The 19,871-nt window shown below is 40.7% G+C and overlaps 1 protein-coding gene across 1 annotated transcript in view; it reads right to left on the bottom strand.

Annotated features, from left to right (window-relative positions):
* Nucleotides 1–19,871, bottom strand: part of cobl (cordon-bleu WH2 repeat protein) — a 95,888-nt gene that overhangs the window by 15,497 nt on the left and 60,520 nt on the right. Inside the window, 4 exon segments of the mRNA XM_036590681.1 lie at nucleotides 3,544–3,637; nucleotides 3,639–3,703; nucleotides 10,893–11,050; nucleotides 11,052–11,398. Coding sequence (XP_036446574.1) covers nucleotides 3,544–3,637; nucleotides 3,639–3,703; nucleotides 10,893–11,050; nucleotides 11,052–11,398 — 664 coding nt within the window.

Raw genomic sequence — 19,871 nt, 5'->3', positions numbered from 1 at the left:
TGAAAAAGGGGAAGAAAAAGAGGAGACAGGAAGAAAGAGAGAGAAAACAGCAGCAGTGTTCACAATAAAATGCACAGTTTGTGTGAATCAGAGCTTGTTGGATTTCTTTTGACTTTGTGTGGGTATAAGAGAAATGTAGACACACAGACGCCTTTACAAAAGACTTGAGAAAGCATGCCACCTGTCAGAACATCACAAGCCTGACTGTGTCTGTGCTAATACAGTACAATTATACAGTACGCAGGCAGTGTGCACTATACATTACACCATTCACTTTATTAGAAGCTCTTACCTTGTACTACCACTCACTGGCCACTTTATAAGCTCCTTCTACCTTATAGCTCCACTTTAATATGTGTACAGTTACAAACGGTATCCACCGCTTGATGCACTATGAGCCTCCCTCTGCCTCACTAAACAAGTGAAAAAAACAAAAAAGTAATGATGTGTACTTCATTACTATCATTAAATATATTTTATACTTAGTATAGATTTATACTTAACTTGAATATCACTGAAATTGAATACTTGCACTCTTTCTCTTACATATCTAAGAGGTAAAAAAAAATATACATTTTACTCCTTACATTTTCCTTTAGACCTCCTTTTTCCAAATATGACGGTCTGGGCCAGGAGATCCCATAGTTTTTTTGGTCTCATTCATATCAGGGTAAAATTAAATTGTTTAATGCCTTGTTAATTTGTCTGTGTGCAAGGATTAGCACCGCCCATTATTCTTCGCACCACACACAGAGTTTGCTGAAAAGGGTTAAGATCAGGTAGACTCACTAGTCTGGGTTACACAAGACATTTTTATAAGTGTCTGTGAAATTACGTTAATGTTAAAAAAGATGGGTAACATTTTACAGTAATTGTTGACTACCTAACATTACGTAATGCATTTGTTAACATGAACAACATACGGTGATGATTAATAAGGGTTAACTAATGTTAAGTATGTAACAATGTTGTTTCCATATTCTGTTTTGACTAACATTAACTAATGTTTTTGTTAAAATTAAATACACATAAGAGATGTTAATAATAGCCAATGTTAAGTAAACAAATTACTGTTGCATTAGTTTATTACTAAGATATAAATAGTTTTCATGTTACATTACATATATTGTAGCGTTCTGCAACTGGCTGGTGCTGACTCCTGAGACTCTGGAGGTGTAGCTAGGCAGATAACCACATGCAAAGGCTCATTGAAGTGCAAGCCCTCCAACAAAAGGACTTGTGTATGTTGTTTAGAGTTGGTTGTGGTTAGTTTAAGTCGTGTGTAAATGTTTATTGTGTGTCTATGTGTCTGGGTGTGGGTTAAGTTGGGGGGTTTGTGTGTGAAGAGAGAAGCCGGTGACTAGAGGTGACCTCCCCCTGGAGTTAGGCGGCCTGTATGTGCCTCTTTCTGCTGGTGTGTTTAATAAAGAGCACTTCTTGCAGGAGAATCATGACAACTCCTGTGTTTTTTCTTCTGCCGATGCTACAATATTAAGTACTGAGTGACTCAACTACAGTGGAATCATCCTCTATATACTGAAGTATGTTAGACTCTGTTCTTCTTTTTGATCTAAAGTAAAGCAGTCCAGGAAATGAACCAACATCAACAAAAATGTGTTTGTAATGTTACAAAAATGTGTTTACTTATTGTAAAGTGTTACCAAAAGATGCAAGCCTTGACTTATTTTTTAATTTTGACACGCTTCTGTATGTTTAAATAAAGATACTTTTTCTTTTACTCAAGTATATTTTTTGCTTCATGCTTCACCTTTTTTCTTTCCTTTCCTCAATTTTTTTTTTTATTTTTACCCTACTTTCTCCTCAGTTTGCCAACTGCACCTGCTAATTAAGTCTCCCCATATTACACAATCTGGTGAAGGCTAGCACAAACCTCCGTAACATCTTAAGCGCTACCCCATCTTTTCAAACTGCTGCTAATGCAATCATTTGTCAGCTCAGCACGATTGGAGGAGAACACTAACTGCCGATTCTGTTGCGTCAGTTAACAGATACCTGTGTTGGCTAGCTGCGCTGAGTGATGGGGGGCTTCCTACCCACCCAGGGATAGCAAGGCCAAATAATGCCCTATTCCTGACATGCCTCAACTTTTAATTGTACTTTATGCACCCCTGTATTAATCAATGGTCAGTTCCTGACCACAGGACCTCTGTTGACTAGATATTATTTGGGTGGTGGATCATTCTCAACACAACAGTGACAATGACTTAGTTGTGATATGGAAGTGTGTGTGGTGCTGGTGTGAGTGTATCAGGCTTAGCTTACTGAAAATATTCAGCCAAGAGCGGGTCTGTGATTAAAAACTGATCATTGATGAAGATTGACGAACACAAACTGTGCATCGGCAGATTAGCTACAGGCTTTAACTGTACACCAGCGAGGTGAAGCTATGAGACAGGAGTTTCTAATAAAGTGGCCTGTGACTGCCTATAGTCGAAGTACATATTCTGTACAACGTCCACAAGAAAAAGAACTTCATAGAACTTTTGCAGTTGACATCATGCCTTACAATGCAAACTGACTGGTAAAATGGTCGACTGTCACATCATTGAGACAATGTCTCATCAAAGCGTGCCACAACACACTCTAGAAAGGAACGTGCTGGAATCGGCTCTGTGTGTGTACGTGTTCTGTGAAAAGGCAGCGAGTGGTGAGGACAGATCTACCCACTGGCAGACTTCCTGCTCAAGGGCAAACAGTGACAGTTTAGTCTTGACAGAATTACTGCATGAACCCAGCCACTTGACAGAACATGACCAACCCCACATATGCATGTGATAAAAGACTGGAACATCTTTTTATAATAAGAAACATTAACCAGGGAATATACAGATTGTATCAAAGGATCTCAAAGCAAGCATGCAGATGTCAGCCTCACACCCTCTCCTGACCAGATGACTTTCATAGTCACTATGACAAAGCAAATCAGGCTGTGTTCACGCTGCAGAAAGTTTTGTTTACGAAATCTGATTTTTAGCACTAACTGTCCATGCTGTTATTTGCAGGTGATCAGATCAGACTGTGTGTTCAGGTACTGTATTGATTTTCTGGGGTTTCTACACTGGTTGCTGTAGTAATGACGTAAGCATGGGCACGCTGCCTAGCAATGTGTTGACAATACTGCATCAGACATGACGTCCAAGATGTACTGTGTCATGAGTGATGAAACAAAAACCCACCTGAAATCTGATCTGAGACCTCAGACTGAGTTTTTAAATCACATTTTAAACCACAGAACGCCATCAGATTCAGTGTTTTTTGCCGTTCAGATTTTGTACCAAAAATCTGATTCCAGCTGCATTTTTGAACACAGCCTGTTTATCACACTTTTAACTCTTAGTAAAAGAGAGAGATGGAGACAGACTGAAGAACACTGGTTTGGCAGCTCAGTTGCCTTTTCTGAAGAGGTTATTTTTAGAAAAAGAGAAAGATGCAGGAAAGCAGGTGGTGAAGCTGAAAGAGAAGTACATTAGAGAAGAGAAGGCAGGTCTATGGAAACGTTGGAGCCGAGGGTCTGTGACCTACAATGAGGTGCTGTCTCTATGTGCATGTCTATGGAGGTTTGCTGCTGGAGGTCCTGTCCAGAGGGTGGGGGAGGGCTGGAGGGGGGGAGAGGAGATGGTCAGCTGCTTCAGCTCCCTTAAAGGACTTCTCCTGGGTTTGAGGGGCGCAATATACCCAGACCCTACAGAAGTCAGTATTACAGTTATTGGGATTGGCTGTGGGAGAAAGCAGCATCAGTGTTTGTTCCATAACGCACAATCCATAACTGTAACAAGCAAATGAAGGAAGCTGTTATGTAGCTGGATAAAATGCAGTAGTCGGGATTCAAAAGCTTTCGGGAATCTGCAGTCCCCATTCAAAGCTGCATGACATCTTTGGGAACAAACCAGTATGGATTTCTGGGGCTCTTCTCAAAACGCCTACCACAAATGAGCTCTTCTCCAGGATCACACCATCCACATGAACAATAAGTCATAATATCTTTCATTCTCTTAATATAACTTGCTTAATTTGCAAGGAACAGGTCACTGAATGGAAACAATACTTATTTACAGAGATGAGAACAAAACATAAATAACAAATAGCTTAGCATGTTGTTTCTTCACTATTTGTCAAGTTTATTTCAGGAAAACTGGCAGCTCTATGCTCCCACTAGCCAATGACTGAGAATGAGAAACATCTGAAAAGTTATTGCCAGAAACTGACCATTGATGAAGGACTACAGCAGGGCTGTCCAAACAGGGCTGGCCTGTGCGTATGTCTGATTTTTCATCCGTAACCACACCCCCTCATTCAATGGAAGAATAAACATATCTTTATACTACAAACCAATGCCAAACAAAACATTATGACCTTATGTGCTGTTAGTCCTCCATGTGCTGCTAATACAGCTCCGACCCACTGAGGCATGGACTCTGTAAGACCTCTTAAGGTGCCCTCTGGTTTAGGTCACCAAGACATTAGTAGCAGGTCCTTGAAGTCCTGTAAGTTGCGAGGTGGAGTTGCTGTGGATCGGACTTTTTGTTCCAATGCATTCCACAGATGCTCAGTCCATCACTTTCCCAGGTAAACGGCACACACATACCCAGCTGTCCACATAATATAAAAGAAAATGGAACTCATCAGAACAGGTGACCTTCTTTCATTGCTGCAAGGTTCAGTTGCAATGCTTGTGTGTCCATCGTAGACACTTTCGATGGTGAACAGGGGGTAGAATGGAACCTCTGCTATGCAGCCCCATATGCAGCACTGTGTTGTGACACATTCCTCTAGTAACCATCATTAAAAAGCTCTGTGACTTGTGCCACAGTAGCCCTTCTGTTGGTTTAGACAAGATAAAACTTTGTTGCCGTTGTGCATTGAAGAGCCTTGGGTGCCTGACATCCTGTTGCCATTTCGTGGTTTGTCCCTGCTTTGACCACTGTCGGTAGGTACTGCTAACCAGGAGCAGCCCATTGCCGTTTCGGAGATGCTTTTACCCGATTGTATGGCCCTTGTCAAAGTCCCTCAGGTCTTTGGGCCTGGCCATTTCTCACGCATCCAGTACGTCAACTATGAGAACAGACTGTTAGCTTAACGTCTTCTATATCCCAGACCATGATTGTTACAAAATAATCAACGTTGCTCACTATGGTCATAATGTTTTGGCGCACTGATATACATAACTTATTAAATTCTTTTTTTCCTTCTAAATTTGCTTTTTTAAAGTAATTTAACAATGTAACAAATATAGTGTTTTGTTTTAAAATGCATTTAAAAATTTTTGATTTGAAACCTACCTACCTTCTTTACTAACATTTTTTCTCTATGGACCTTAGCCTGCACTTTGGCCCTGAGACAAAAAGTGGGGGCACCCATGGGCTACAAGATGGTTAACACAAATTGTGCATCAACACATGACCTACAGTTTTTAAGGTAGAGCAACAAGACAGCAATCACAAGTATAATCAGTAAATGTATCATTCAGCATTTACATTCATTTCTTTTGTGTTTCCTTTCAAAGTGTCCATAATGACATTTAACAACAAGCAGTGGCTTGTGAAAGCAGAAAGCAGCTGGGGTGAGGTGTCAGGGACGGTATGAGGTGTCACAGATAGGGTAGTGGGGGTAGTAAAGTGTTTAGATTCGCGAGCGCTCATGTGGCAGTACTCAGCAGTGCTTATTCAGCAGAACGGAGTGTGGTGATCATTTAGCACGGGTGGTGGGAGGACGTGTGTCGGCTCACGCTCGCCATCACAGGCTGCGTGCTGGTGACTCAGAAGTGGGAGGAGAGATGCTGTGTGTATGAGCTTTGAGTAAAGATGATAGATTTCTCTGCTGTCAGCAAAGCACAGATAAGGCCTGCAACAAGGAGAAGAGTGATGCAGCCGCATGGATATTTATCATTGTTTCAAGACTGCAGAGGCCTTAAAGGAATAGCGTATTGAAAAATCAAATTTACACTATTTCCTCTTACTCCAAATGTAGTGCTATCCATGTTGTCTATAAAAGTGGACAAAGTACACACAAACATGAGGCTTCATGAGGGCCAAAACTACTGTTTTTTAGGTATGCAGTATACCTTTGTCTATGTTCATAGACAACAGCATTTTATATGGAGTTTGCATCTTGACAGACACTGGAGGTTTAAGAAAAACTGTGTTGAACGATTTCTCTAAGAAACCAGGGCTGGCTTTACAGACACAGAAAGTGATATGAAGATGAGCTGAGGAAACATGACTGTCATGATCTATGAAATCTATAGTGATTTAATACGTAAGTGTTTCTTACTCAAGTATTTCTTACCTACTTTCTTACTAAAAAATGATTCCCTGTAAATTTAATACTTTAGTACAACATAACACCAGTAGACATATGAGCTCATATACACCAAACACATACTTTATTACAAACCTCTACATTCATTTCTCACTGACTGGTCACTTTCTGAGCATACAGCTATAGGTCCCCTACATGAACCATTCTACTGAATTAGTTCAAACTGTGGTCCCAAAAAAACAATGAAGTATTTAGACTTTAGATATTTAGAAGGGTTATGCATGGTCTATTTAAACCCAAGGCATTAACTGAGATAGTAAGCTAAATATATATATAAAATCATCATTTATAGGGTATGTTCTATTTATAGCAATTTAGAGGGTACTTTCTATTTTCAACTTGTGAAAATGATGCTTAATAATTAATTTATTTTAACGTTGGAGGATTTAGATTTATCATAAGTTTTTTAAAAAAAAAGATGCTGTCCCATGTTTTTATGACACTACTGTAACACAGAGTTTTAGTCCACAGGCGGAGCCTTATTTTAGCCACACCCCTGCATTTTAGAGCAGGTAGTGAGACTGCATCCCTGTCCCTCAAAGCTACATGGTGAGCAGTTAGATCTCACTGTTTTAAAGTAAATGTGTCCCAAAGTCTGAATATCAGTGTGTAAACAAGAATTCTCACTCCCGAAAAATATATTTTCAGCAATTAAGTGAACCTTTTTGTGTTTTAATGCAAAATATTATGATTGTGTGTACAACTGTTCAAAGCTGTGTTTGCTAATCATGTACTGACTAGTGTTTTTGAGTTCTGCTCAAATCTAGCTACAATTGTCACTACTGCAAAAGGATTTTAGCCTTGATCCAAGTCAGTTAAAAGTCTGAGGGTTTTAAACTCTGACTTTGGAACAGTTCGGTAGAATGATCCATACAGGTGTACAGTTACCGACTGTAACCCATCTGTTGATGCAAAATTTGTCAACTGTCCTCTACCTCTTTTATCACTGGTCACTGTGCTAAAAATTTAAGATAAAGTGTGGGTTTAAAGTTATGGCTTGATGACTATTAACAACAACAAGTCATCTAGAGTCCACTAGTACACTAGTGCCAATGGAAAGAGACAGAGATAGCCGTAGATGATTTTCTGTAATAATCAAACAGATAGTAAGACTCTACATGTATGTTGCAGGAGCCTCAATGTCAACAGCTCTCAGCACAATTCAGAAGCTGTTAATTCTAGTACTGATCGCATCCATCCCACATCTACTCTGCTTCTCTGGAACAAGGATTCCGCTATGCAGCTCTCTTCTGCAAATATTGTTAGGTCATAGCAAGCAAAAACAACAAACACTGAGGGTTTTGAAATTAATTAATGTGGAAGACTTTTGGGTTTTGGGCAACGAATGAAGCAAAGCAAAGCCTTCTACAGCAAAAGTTACTATTTCTAGCCGTATTTGCCAAATTTGCATGCTGTCCTGAAGTAATTTCCTCTTTCACAGGTGCTTCTGTGTGATTTTATTGCCGTTGCTGTTGGTGCTTGAAAAAATTGGTTCTGAAAAAATTGGTTCTGAAAAAAATACAGGCCAAATTATTTACTGTTTTTCACCAACAGCACCAACTATCTGTCTGGATAGAGACATCTCCAGGCAGATGTCGCCCTGTGTTTTGACTGATGCTATTTGCTGTATTTGGTCTCTACGCACACACCTCAGAGATCCTCCTCCAGATATGAAATACTTTCCAAATTGTGAAATGAAAAAAGGATGCTTTCGTAACATTACTCAATCATTTACTTGGTTAGTCTGGGCTGTAAAACTCCATGCACTATAAAAGATACAAAATCAATGAGAAAAGCAAGATCCCCATTATAAGGGCAATTATAATGACAAGTACAGGTATAAAGCCTGTTTTCATTCACACCCGCAATTTCATCAATATTTTTTTTCAAAAGATCTCTAGAAATAATAACTAGGTGCATCACTGTCAGTTCCTTACAAATCTAATGCTGGTAAATAAAATACAACCCTCTAGAAACGTGCTCGTCCTGTGGTAATTTTATTGCTGTCTGGATGCGAGAGTTTTATCACTGAGGAGATGTGTACAACGAATTTTTACAGATGTTACCTTGATAAACAAAGTCAACCAGAATAAGCCTTATGTTTCGCATATAAATTGTTTAGCTTGATCATTAGTTTTTGGGGTTTTTTTTAAACATTTGCAGTATTTTCCAGATATAACACACTGGCTGAAATGCTCCCAAGGCTCCAGGTAAGAGAGCGAGAGAGAGTTTGCTCAATGGCAAGACTTCGTTTCATGGATCGATCTTGCAAATTATTAATTTAAGTCACTGTGTACTACGATTTAGTGCACTCCAAGCACTGATCTCTCTCTCTCTCTCTCTCTCTCTCTCTCCTCCTTCCCTCTAGGGCCAAAATAAATCTTGTCCACCCTGACCGGTTACTGAAGAGACGCTGGGGGCGGAAAGATCAATACGAGGCCTCCAGACCCTTCCATTTGCTTTTCACTCTGACACTCGCTATGGTTAGTGCTGGATAAGCTTCTTTCCAAAGGGTCCTTTATAGTGCTGAAAAAGTATCTTCTAGCTATTATGCACCGAAGACGCTGCCAAATGAGCTGGCTGCATGCTTCGAGTACAAAGCGTTTTCCTATAGTAAGTCTTTGTCTGTTATTTTAACACGCATCGACTGCGAGCTGTACTTCAGCCCAAGGCTGATGTAACAGTAGGATATTATTGCCTGTACACCTGGGGAATTGTACGGTTGGCCATTATAAGTTGGGTCGAGAGTGTTTTTTGGGTGGTGTTTCTGCACCAGTGCCAATGCTATTAGTTGCACAATGTTGTCTTCTGGCTGACCTCTCTCTCTCTCTCTCTCGCTCTCTCTCTGTCTCTCTCTCTCTCCGTGAGAACAGGCTACAACCTGCTGAGGTACAAACTGCTCCGGATCAGACATGGGTCAAAGTGATGGAAGCAGAAGAGCAGAAACAAAGATAGTCTTCCTCAAGCATTTCTTCATTGTGTGTTGAACGCAGACCCTGTTCCGTACGCTGGGGATCAAAGACTTACACAGGAGCTTTGGGAAGAGATTCTTTGGAGCACAATTACGCTAGTGCTCAGGGCGTTAGGGCCTCAATTTGGTTTTGTTCTAAAATACAGTTGATAGCCTTCATCACTTAAGCTCATTACTATGCACTGGCCTGCTGAAGTGGAAAGCAGCTCAGCAAAGCAAGTGCTCATTGCTTCCCTGCACCAAATACATCTGCAGGCATGTGTAAACAGAATCGTTACTCAGAATGAGAGTGATTAGGGTGTAAACAAGTTATCAGTGGTATGTAGAGAGAAAGAGTCCAAAACCAGAATCTCCAGTTTATCTGTCACTGCTCCATCAACGTATTCACTCTAAAGCTGATTTTAGCAATAATAAATGTCCATTTGGGACACAGAGAGAGAGAACACACAATTCTGAAAGGTCCATATTAGATAGGTACATGTAGTGAGCTGGTATATTCAAGGGCTGTGATTAATGTTATTTTTTATAGTCATTGCTATATGAGTTTCATTGATAAACACATTGTTAAGGGTTGTGATATCGACGGATCAAATTACATTACCCTTACGCAGAGCCAGAGTGACCCAATTAGACTGGCAGGAATGTAGCATTAGGAGCTGTGTCTAATATTAGAGCACTGAACTCTCCTGAACTGGGCATTGAAATCCATTCTCTGCAGGTTGTGTGCTTTATTCACTATGCTATCCACCTGCTTACAATGCATGCAAATGCACAGCTGAACAACTACTCTATCTTTAACTACTAGCCCGCATAAATACTAGTGCTGCAACAGCTAATCAACATTAATAAAAAAAATTGGAATGAATCAAGTTACTGATTTGTTGGCTTGACAACGTTTGCGCTTCCTGTTCACATCACTTGGCTAAAAAAGGTAAATACAAATAGTGCAGGCTGCAGTTCAGCGTTGTGGACAATGCAAAAAATAAAAAAAAATATGAAAACATTTCATAATCTAAAAAGACCACTTCCTGTGTGATAGGGAACTGAGTTCAGCAGGCGGTGTGACCGTCAGGCATGATTACAGGAGAGAATATACACTGCATCCATGGCAGAAACCCCTACCTCATACTTCCATTCACTGACGCTCTTTATGAACTCCACCTACATTACAGGTCCACTATATACAAGTGTACAATTACAAACTGTAGATCATCTGTTGATGCACAATTTATCAGCCACCTTTAACCCCGTTCATCACTGGTCAGTTTTTGGCCACAGGACATCTGGACCAGACATTGTTTAGGTGGTGGATCATTCTCAGCACAGCAGTAACACTGACATGGTAGTGGTGTGGTAGTGTGTGTGGTGCTGACGTTTTTACACGTCGGTGTCACTGCTGGGTTAAGAGTGGTCCAACAACCAAAAACATCCAGCCAAGCACAGCTTGTGCACTTTGACACTACAAGAGGTAATTTGATTCAATCCTGAGGTTCTGCTGAGAGAACAAAAGCAATAACCCATAGTAAATACTGAAATATCTGAAATACTTCAGCATTATTAAAATGTAGTTATAAGCACATACCTATCGCACTGTGGCGGTTGTTCTCCATTTCCTCCATTTTAAGCTCCAGGGCTGACTCTGTTTCCTCTGGTGTGGAACTCGGGCCTGGCTCTTGCTTAACAGTGATTCTGGGAGCGGGCTGTGGATTTTCTTCTGGCTCTGGCTCTGGTTCTGGCGTTGAGCTTGCTGGGTCTCTCGTTTGTCGGTTCGGACATGGGCTCTAAGGCCAGGCTGCTGCTGGCTGATTCGGCAGCGGCGTCGCTGCTGGAGCTGCTGCAGATGGAGCCGGCAGGCTCAGAGTCCTCAATGCTGTGGCTCAGGTCGGACAGAGAGTCATCAGCCTGTGGTGCGGAGCTGAGAACCTGGACGGGTACAGAGGTCCTACCCTGAGTCTGAGGTGGTACATGGACTACAGCAGCAGGGATGGTGAGCACTTGCTCAGGGGTGCTGGGGGTCGGAGTAGGTGGGGGAGCTGGGGCTTTACGCTTCTTCATCTGGCTGTCTAGTCGTGGTGAGTCTGGTTTTGTCTAGACAGAAAGGAAGAAACAGACAAAAATTTGGTAACAGATTCTAGAAGCCTGGATTTAATACTGTCATGTTGTTATATCATGATTCATGAATTACATTTATGCTTGATTTTCACTGTATCAACAGGTTCAAGTTGCTCGCACGCATAACAAAAACTGACCACAGGCCGAACCCTTACATACTGTTACATGACCCTTTATAAAAAGGTGTTATGTGTACAGTTGTTTTGCAAAAAAAAAAATCCTTTACATTTTTGCCATGTTCTTGTCATTGCCATTTGTCATAAAAAAAGGATAAAAGTTGGAAGTGTGGACCGAATATAAATGTAATTCATTACTTAATTATATAACTCACTACACAATTACATTTAAATTGCACAGCCACACAACAAGACTAACTCCAGACGTCCCACAGTTAATTCAGTGCTTCAGTATATAGTCAGACACTGACAAACTCCTATAACTTAATTTATTCAACCAGTTCGCTTAGTCTGCTATTTTCCTTCAGTACATTAAAACACTCATACCTTAAACTTGTGTGAAGAGAACACATATTGAACTAAATAACTGCAGGGCTTGAAATTCAAACGTTTTTTTGAGAGATTTATTGCACAATTTCCACTGACTAGTGTTGACCCAAATTACGAATGGAGAACCTTCACTCCGCAGAACTAAAGCTATTAAATGCCTGTCAAGCTCTGAAATACTCTTTTGGCTGGAGGAGGTGAATGAATTCTTCTGCTCCTGCCAAAGGGTTACAGTAATTCATACGAACTCACACGGCCTTGATTCTAAAGATCTGTAGGTGAAACTGGATTGCGTATTCTGTAAAGAGAGGTTCCTGAGTTATATTCATTATTAACAATATGCTTTAAAGGAAGCAGTAAGAAAAAAAAAACAGAACAAATATGAAGTTTTGCTATATCTATTCGAGCTCCCTTTTGCTCCATGCTGCATTTTACTGACAACTTGCTTGCCTCACCAAATCATGTGGAGGCATCAAAGCTTGGACAGTGTTGCATTTTAACCCCTCTCATCAGTTAAGCACTGCAATGGACTTCTAGTCAAATCTTAAAGACATTTTGATATAAAAGCTTATGCCTAAATATTTTACATTTGTTCTTAATACAAATAAACAGCGAAGCTGATCCCTACACTCTCATAAATATAGGTACTAAACTGTCACTGGGGCAGTACCCTTCTTGTCACTGGGGTGGTACCCTCAAGGGTTCATGTCAGTACCTTTAGTCAGGGAACATAACTGTAGCATAATCCATTAAATTTATATTGAACTTGACTCCACACACCCCGTCTTTCCTCCAGGATTTTAAGTTTATTGATCTGTTTTAAAAAATTAGATTATGAAAAAGTACAAATATGTACTTTTTACCTGGGAAAAACTTTTAAAACTTTAACACAACTGGACCTTAAAATCACTGTTGTACCTTTGAAGGTATATTTACATTGTTTGTACCTTGATGAGCAAAAAAATGTACCTGCACAGAACGTTTATTTCTAACAGTGTATATGCGTATAAGTGTGTAATAAAACCGGCCATTTAAGGGGTTAAAGGCCTAAATTCCTGGTTTTCTATTCCAGACCTTAAGGACGGTTGCACCATGCATTTGTCAAATTGTCGTAAACTTAAAAATATACAGACACTTCAGCAAACAACACTGGAAACTTGAAAATAAAGCGAAAAGAACAGCATGAAGGAATAACAAAGTGAAACAAACAAAAAATTCCACAGCCCACGAACAACCAGGGCCCTGTTCCTAGCACGTCAGTACAATAGAAAAAAAAATCAATGCGCAATACTGTGCAAAAATCAGAGACTACCCTTCATGTTTTTAAGGGCGTTTTCACACTCGGGACACTCTCGAGCTGGTCTCAGTTCGGTTCGTTTGTAGTTCGTTTTGTGGTTCGATTAATTTGTGGATTGTGAGAAACAAAACGGCCCCAGTCCGCTTCAGCTTTGCTTTATGGTGAAGACCTCGAGGCTCAGCGTACACACAGCCACAGTCTTCACTTCAGCAGGTAAACAGACCCAGGATCATTTATACGGTTCTACTCAGGATAGTCTGTCTGTGATCTACAGCAGCGCTGACTTATTAACGCGATCAGATGCGAGAGCTCGCGTGATTATACCGTGTTAAAGGCTCGAGCTGGGCACGCAGCGCAGTTTTCAGCTGCTTTCACTCTGAACGCTGAATGAATGAAAATTGGCCGGGTGGAGCTTCAGTGAGGAGCACAGCCGAACACGGAGCCCACCGCAGACCCGCAGGGCCGTGTTTCCAATTTTGCGCGATGCACTTCGGCCAGTCGTTTCAGCGCGGCCATTAGGAGAGCAGCAGGCGGGTCTGGCGGTTCTTCTCGTCACCTGATAGCTCGGATTTATCAGAGAACGCGGCCCACTTGGCGAGCGCTGTGCTCACCATGAGTGCTGTGAAAGGGGTCCGAGTTCTAATGGAGCTGTGGTCTGAACAAGAAGTGGTCTGAGATCTCAATGGACCAGAGAGAAGACTGAGTCCTCTTTATGGTTCACTTACATTGTGAACACAAAAAGAACTGAGGTCACTTGCAGTTGGTTCCCTTCCAGGTTCACTTTAACAGAACTCGGTTCGGTTCTTTTAAAACGAACTATATGTGAAAACACTGTAATTTCCAGTCAAACCATCCCAAGGTTCAAGTTATCCATAACAAAAAAAGCAGAAAACATGTACCTCACAGGAAAATCAACAAAAGCCTCAACAACTAAATACAACATCAAATTCTTTAGTATTTAGTGTGTTTACTGTTTGTCTTCCAGCTGCCATTCTTTTCTAGACACTTTCAGTTTTTCAAAGAATATTTTTCCACACCTCTAAAATTCAGTCATAGACATTGGATGCATTTTCTGTTTACCAGGTCTTGCATGGTTGTTAGGAGCCCCATTTTCTCTGTAGCTTTTAATCATTTTTTGAAGTCCAGTATTGGAAACTCCTGTTTTTCACATATTTCCTTTAACTTTCCCCTTTCTTATGCAAGTGGATTATATCTAATCTCATCAGAAATATCTCCTGATACTTTAGTAAAAATAGTCAGTAAATCCATTTAATATTACATCTGTAGTCAGTATTGGCCTGATATATTTATGCATTGATGTATCCATGACACATTCTGCCACAAAATGTGGAACTGGTGAAGGCACCTTATTTTATGATAACACAATAACCTAGTCTAAAAATGGAATACAGCAAACAGCAGCTGAAGGCAACAGTGAATATGAACCACAGACAGCAAAAACAATGCAGGCACAGACATAAACAAGCTGCTAGAACTGTCCCAAGCAGGCACAAATGTGGGTCAGAGGTGAGCAAAACACTGAACTCAAAGAGCCCCACATACACAAACGCACACACAGGGGTATGTTGAGGACAAAGGAAGTGGGTCGACTTTGTCTTTTACATCGCTTGACATGTGCCTAGCCTGTTACAAACATCTCAGTTCTGCTCTTCAGAATCAATTGTAACGGCTTACATCGGCTGTACGCACAAATCGCTGTTGCCTCACAGCTAAGAGACCCCCTCATGCTGAAGACTGTGTCAGTGCTGTGGCGATGACCCGAGGGTGACCCTAAATAAATGCGGTGGGCACACATACAGCTGTGTCTGAGGACAAAGGAGACAGAGTGAAATGGAGAGAGTGGGTCACACTAACAGAAGGAATGTGTCATGGGTACAGTGGGATCCTTGGTCTGTCCCACTTTTTAAATGCCATAATTAGAGAGGATGTCTCACGTGAGAATGCAGGCCTTCCCTATGTAAATGCAGTAAAGACATGTTGTTTGTGACCCACATGAGCATGTTTGACGTGGTTTCATTAGAGTTCAACAGGAAGTGAATGTGACATTTAAAAATCCGTTGAAGCAACAGGAGCTTTAATCAAAGTTTAGTATAAAAGTACAAAAAACAGACCTTACTCTGTTTACTTTTAAGGATGCAGGAAAACGATTTATTGACTTTTTCTGTTTTTTAATTAAATCACTGAATTTTCTACCACTGAGAACAAAGGTGCAAATCATTGACTTGAAGGGAAATTCCACAATTTCTAAAACATAAATGGTAGGATGCAAACCATGTAAAGTGATGTGAAATGCTCCCAGAATTGTTCCGTGTTTGGCGATGGGAACCAGACATCTGAAGATTTTAGTGCCTCTAAAAGCTACATCTCAAAGTTATAACACTAACGGGTTAGGAATAAGCTACCTAAAGCCCAAAACACTGTTTTATGATAGTTCTGAGATAAGCTTTTGGCCTAAAATGTAATGTAGGTTCACTGGTTGTTTTGAATAGCAAATAAAATGGCTATACTTGCGATGTAGGCGTCACAACATCTGGTTCCTATCATCATCCGTGTAAAAAATCTGAGTTTCTCTACAATGAATCACTTCACATCAGACCACCTTGAATGACTGTCTATGTCTCAACCATTGAAGATGGTTAAACTTTAAGAAAAAAATCCCTGGAATTCCATTTTAAAGTAACAGAGTGACCAAAAAGTTAACACTGCTAATAGGACATGAAAGCTAGCCAGCCCTCAAATCATTACTAGACCTTCTAAGGCTGCACACTAAAGCTTCTCAAAATCACACATATATATACATACACAAGTCAGGCTTAAGATTAAAGATATTTATTTGGAGTAAGATTAAGTTAGTTAGGTTTTCAAGTATAGCATTACAAAAGCATGTGTCTTAGTGCTGGAACCTCTCTCAGATTTTTGCTCAAGATCCTCTTACAATCCTACTATATTCCCAAAACAATAAAGGCATTTTCATCTTAGAGCTATGCTGAAGCTCAATCTGTATAATCACTCTGTCTGGACCAAGTGACTATAAAAGAAAGCAATATCAGTTGATATGTAATACATGACATCGATCTTTGGTCTGACAAATGCTGACATTCATCTGCGTCCCAGTTCCTACTGTCTTTATTTATAATGTCCTGTTCTGCAAGTATCTTTGTTTGGGCTGCCTCAGTTCAAGAGAACAAAAATGCATCCGCTTCAAGGATTTTCTATTTCTCTCTATTCAACAGCACTTCACAGTTTCTTACTTCAGTCTTCCTCAGTCCATGGCGAATTGGTGGCTACTACAAAAGCAAAATAAGCTTTTAATATTAATAAATTTGTTAATACTTTTACATAACTAAATATTGAATTCAAATAACGTCTTCAAGCAGCTATTAGGGCCCTTCCACTTAGATTTGGCCATAGTGGATATATGATATCATACTGTAATAGAACCAAACATTATATTTAAAAGTACCTGACACACTTTCTACATTCATTTTCTTTAGAAAAAGTTTTTCAAACACTGTGGAGTCTACACCTGAGTTTACAGTACCTTATTGTCCAGTCTCAGCACAGAATTGCTTTTTCTAGGCTAAAGTTCACACTAAGAATAAACACCCCCTCACGCTATGAAGTCTTTAAGCACATTTAATGTGCACTTACACCTAAGGTACGCTTTATGTCTGCAGGACATACTTAACCCCTTCACCCCAAGCCACAAGAATGCAGCTACTACAAAGGAGTAGAGATTTAGGGGAAAGGAGAGAGAGAGGGGACGCAAGGAGCTGAATTGGGGGGGCGGTGTTACGATGCAGGGGAGGCAGATGGACTTTGTGGAAGTATAAAAAGGCAAACGTAGGACAGATAGAGCAGAAAAACACTCTTAAAAATAGTGTGCCAAAACAGGGTTCTAGAGTGATGATAGAAGAGCTACTTTTCCCTAAAGAACATGTCAATGGATGGTTCTTGACTATAAATGAGGTGCACCAGTGTGACAGCTCCACTTCAGGCAAAGGTTTTACACCAATTACCTTTTTCTTAAAACCATATGTCTATGAATGTGTGTCTGAAGATATTTTTCCACTGGGCTGTGCGATGCAGCATAATGCAGAACGATGTTGTAACCACACCGTACCACATAGTTACCAACATTTATCCACTGAGAGGAATCATGATTCAAAAGAAAAACCCATCCTCTGGGCCACCAGATCAGGGCGTTATCATACAAAGAGAACAAGTTTACAAGATGAAGATAAAGAGGCACTTGGGACCTACAGATGAAAGATCCATGAGATAAAGACTTCCTGGTCAACTTGTTCTACTTGTATCATATCATTTTCTATTTTTTCTCCAGATAGTTATTCCACCCAGCTTCAGACTCATATCACTGTGCACCAAAATAATTTCATTCCCATTCATGATGTGGATGACTGTTGTTTGCACTACCACACACCCTTATGTATGTTGCTTGTCCCAACGTAATCTGTATTTTGCTTGTGTACTGTATATTGTCTGTAAATAATATGTACATTGTCTGTATATTACTTCTTCATATATAGTCTGCATATCACTTGGATATTTTTTTCCAATCTTGGTTCTTTTCCAATCAGTGTTTCTTCCTCATGCTCTCAGGGAGCTTTCCTGACACTGTCTCCCTCAGTCTGACCAGTAGGTGTATGGACCCACATTTCTGGAAAGCTGTTTTGGGACAATCTCAGTTGGACATGCAATTTGAATTAAACAGAATTGAACTGAACCAAATGTAATGAAAGGAGGTCGGAGGGACAGAGCACTTAGTTGAGGGAAAGGGAAAGGAAGTGGGAGGGAAAGAGAGAGAGGGGTGGAGAGAGCAAGTAATTATAGTGTGTGGGGACCATGGTCCTGCCACAGGCACGCTGGACTACAGGGTTCTGTTCCACAACAGGCTGGTCAGCCATTCATTTTCCCCAGGCCTCAATGCCACTGTGCTCAGACTCAACTATAACCTACATGCATTGCTATGTCACTAAGTGTTGCAATTTTGGTCCCTCGTATTCTAACAAACTAATCAGAAAAGGCCACACTGATTCTAGATTAGATGACACACGTAGACCTAGTCCTGGAATCCTGCATGTAAAACAGCAGTGTTCTCAACAGATGTCTGAGGAACAGGGCAGGTACAGTGTAGCCTTGAACAGCCTGTTTCAAAACAATGCGGTCTTATAGACAATGTGTGGAAAATTCTTCTAATGCAATGGGATTCGACATTCTTCCCAGAACTGGTACTTCTCGTCATTGTTATCAAGCAAACCAGTGTCACTGCTCACCACCGGGCTCTTTACCAATCCTTGTACTGTTCAACTCATATGTGGTACATTAGATTTAGAATAAATGAATCTCTCTGGAGTAACAGGATCTATTAGCTATGAATTAAAATATAAAGGCAATCAATACAGCTTATTATGCTATGTGATATTCTCTCTTTCATGTGTTAAAGCATCATTTGTTATGGATTGTTTCTCCTTTTATTGTATATAAAGTCTTAAAATGAGTTTGCAGTAGTTGGCCAAAGTTGTGGTTCCTCTCTTTATATGGAGATGCATCGAACTTTGCTTGTTTTTGCCCCTTTCTCTCGTAATCCTGTGGAATGCTGGCTCTGTGATGAAAGTAAAGCAGGCTCCTGCTGATTGGGCTCCTGCCCAATCTGTTTAATTACTCTTGTACCCTGCTCAAGACCGCGAACATTTGATTTATTCGCACTTTTTCGGCTAGACCACACACATTCCACCTCTAATCCACGTATACACACACACCCACACACTCAGTAGGGGAGACGGGAAGGTGTTTCAAGCTGAAATCTTTAGCAATCTATAGGTGTTGCAAAACATTATATCATATGGTGGTGGTGTTTTTTTATTTAGATAGTTTACACGAAACACAGTACACAATTTGCTCATGAGAGGAAGGAAACAGTCAAGTCATGCCCATAGTCAAACTACCAAAGGGTGATTACTATAATGGTTGAAAAAAATGGATGAGAGTGGGAAATGGTTACGTTTCCTGATAATTAAGTGTTTAAAACAATATGCCTCATGGCACAGAAATAGCCTAAAGCTCCTGCTTGTGTTTAGCCAGCAGTTGGCGAGAGAGGATTCCACAGTCAAACTCAGGAGCTAACAGCTACCTAACTGTTACCATAAGGCAAGTGGAAGTAGCAAAGCTGTTATGTTAGTACCACAGCCAGTTCTCCTGTAGGTCTTGCCACACCATCTCCTTAGCTGAAGCTAGCCACTGCCACGCGACCTATGACTTTGCTCACGGCAATACCTCTGTCCCTTCCCATGTTACTACCCTTGAAGAAGGGCATCCTATGCACCATCTCACCAGAACAACTCCTTGCACTCTGTGTCTGGTAATGCGATTACCTTGCTGGCCTTGCCATGTTTAGGCCTGTTTACCCCTTGCTTTCTAACTGTTGAGTCTAGCTCTGAGAACTCACTGGTGTCTGTAAGTCCTCCTTCTCACACTTCTGACCAGGTACAGTGGCCTGACTGCCAGGGAGAACACTTGAGCACTCATCCCAAGGCCTGTAGGGATAACGTGAAAGATGTGCCTCTGGTATCTGAGTAAGTCTTTAATGTCACGGCGAAGGAGACAGTGG

The sequence above is a fragment of the Colossoma macropomum genome, unplaced genomic scaffold (assembly GCF_904425465.1).
Source record: "Colossoma macropomum unplaced genomic scaffold, Colossoma_macropomum, whole genome shotgun sequence".
NCBI lineage: Eukaryota > Metazoa > Chordata > Actinopteri > Characiformes > Serrasalmidae > Colossoma > Colossoma macropomum.
This window is presented reverse-complemented; position numbering and strand designations above follow the sequence as displayed.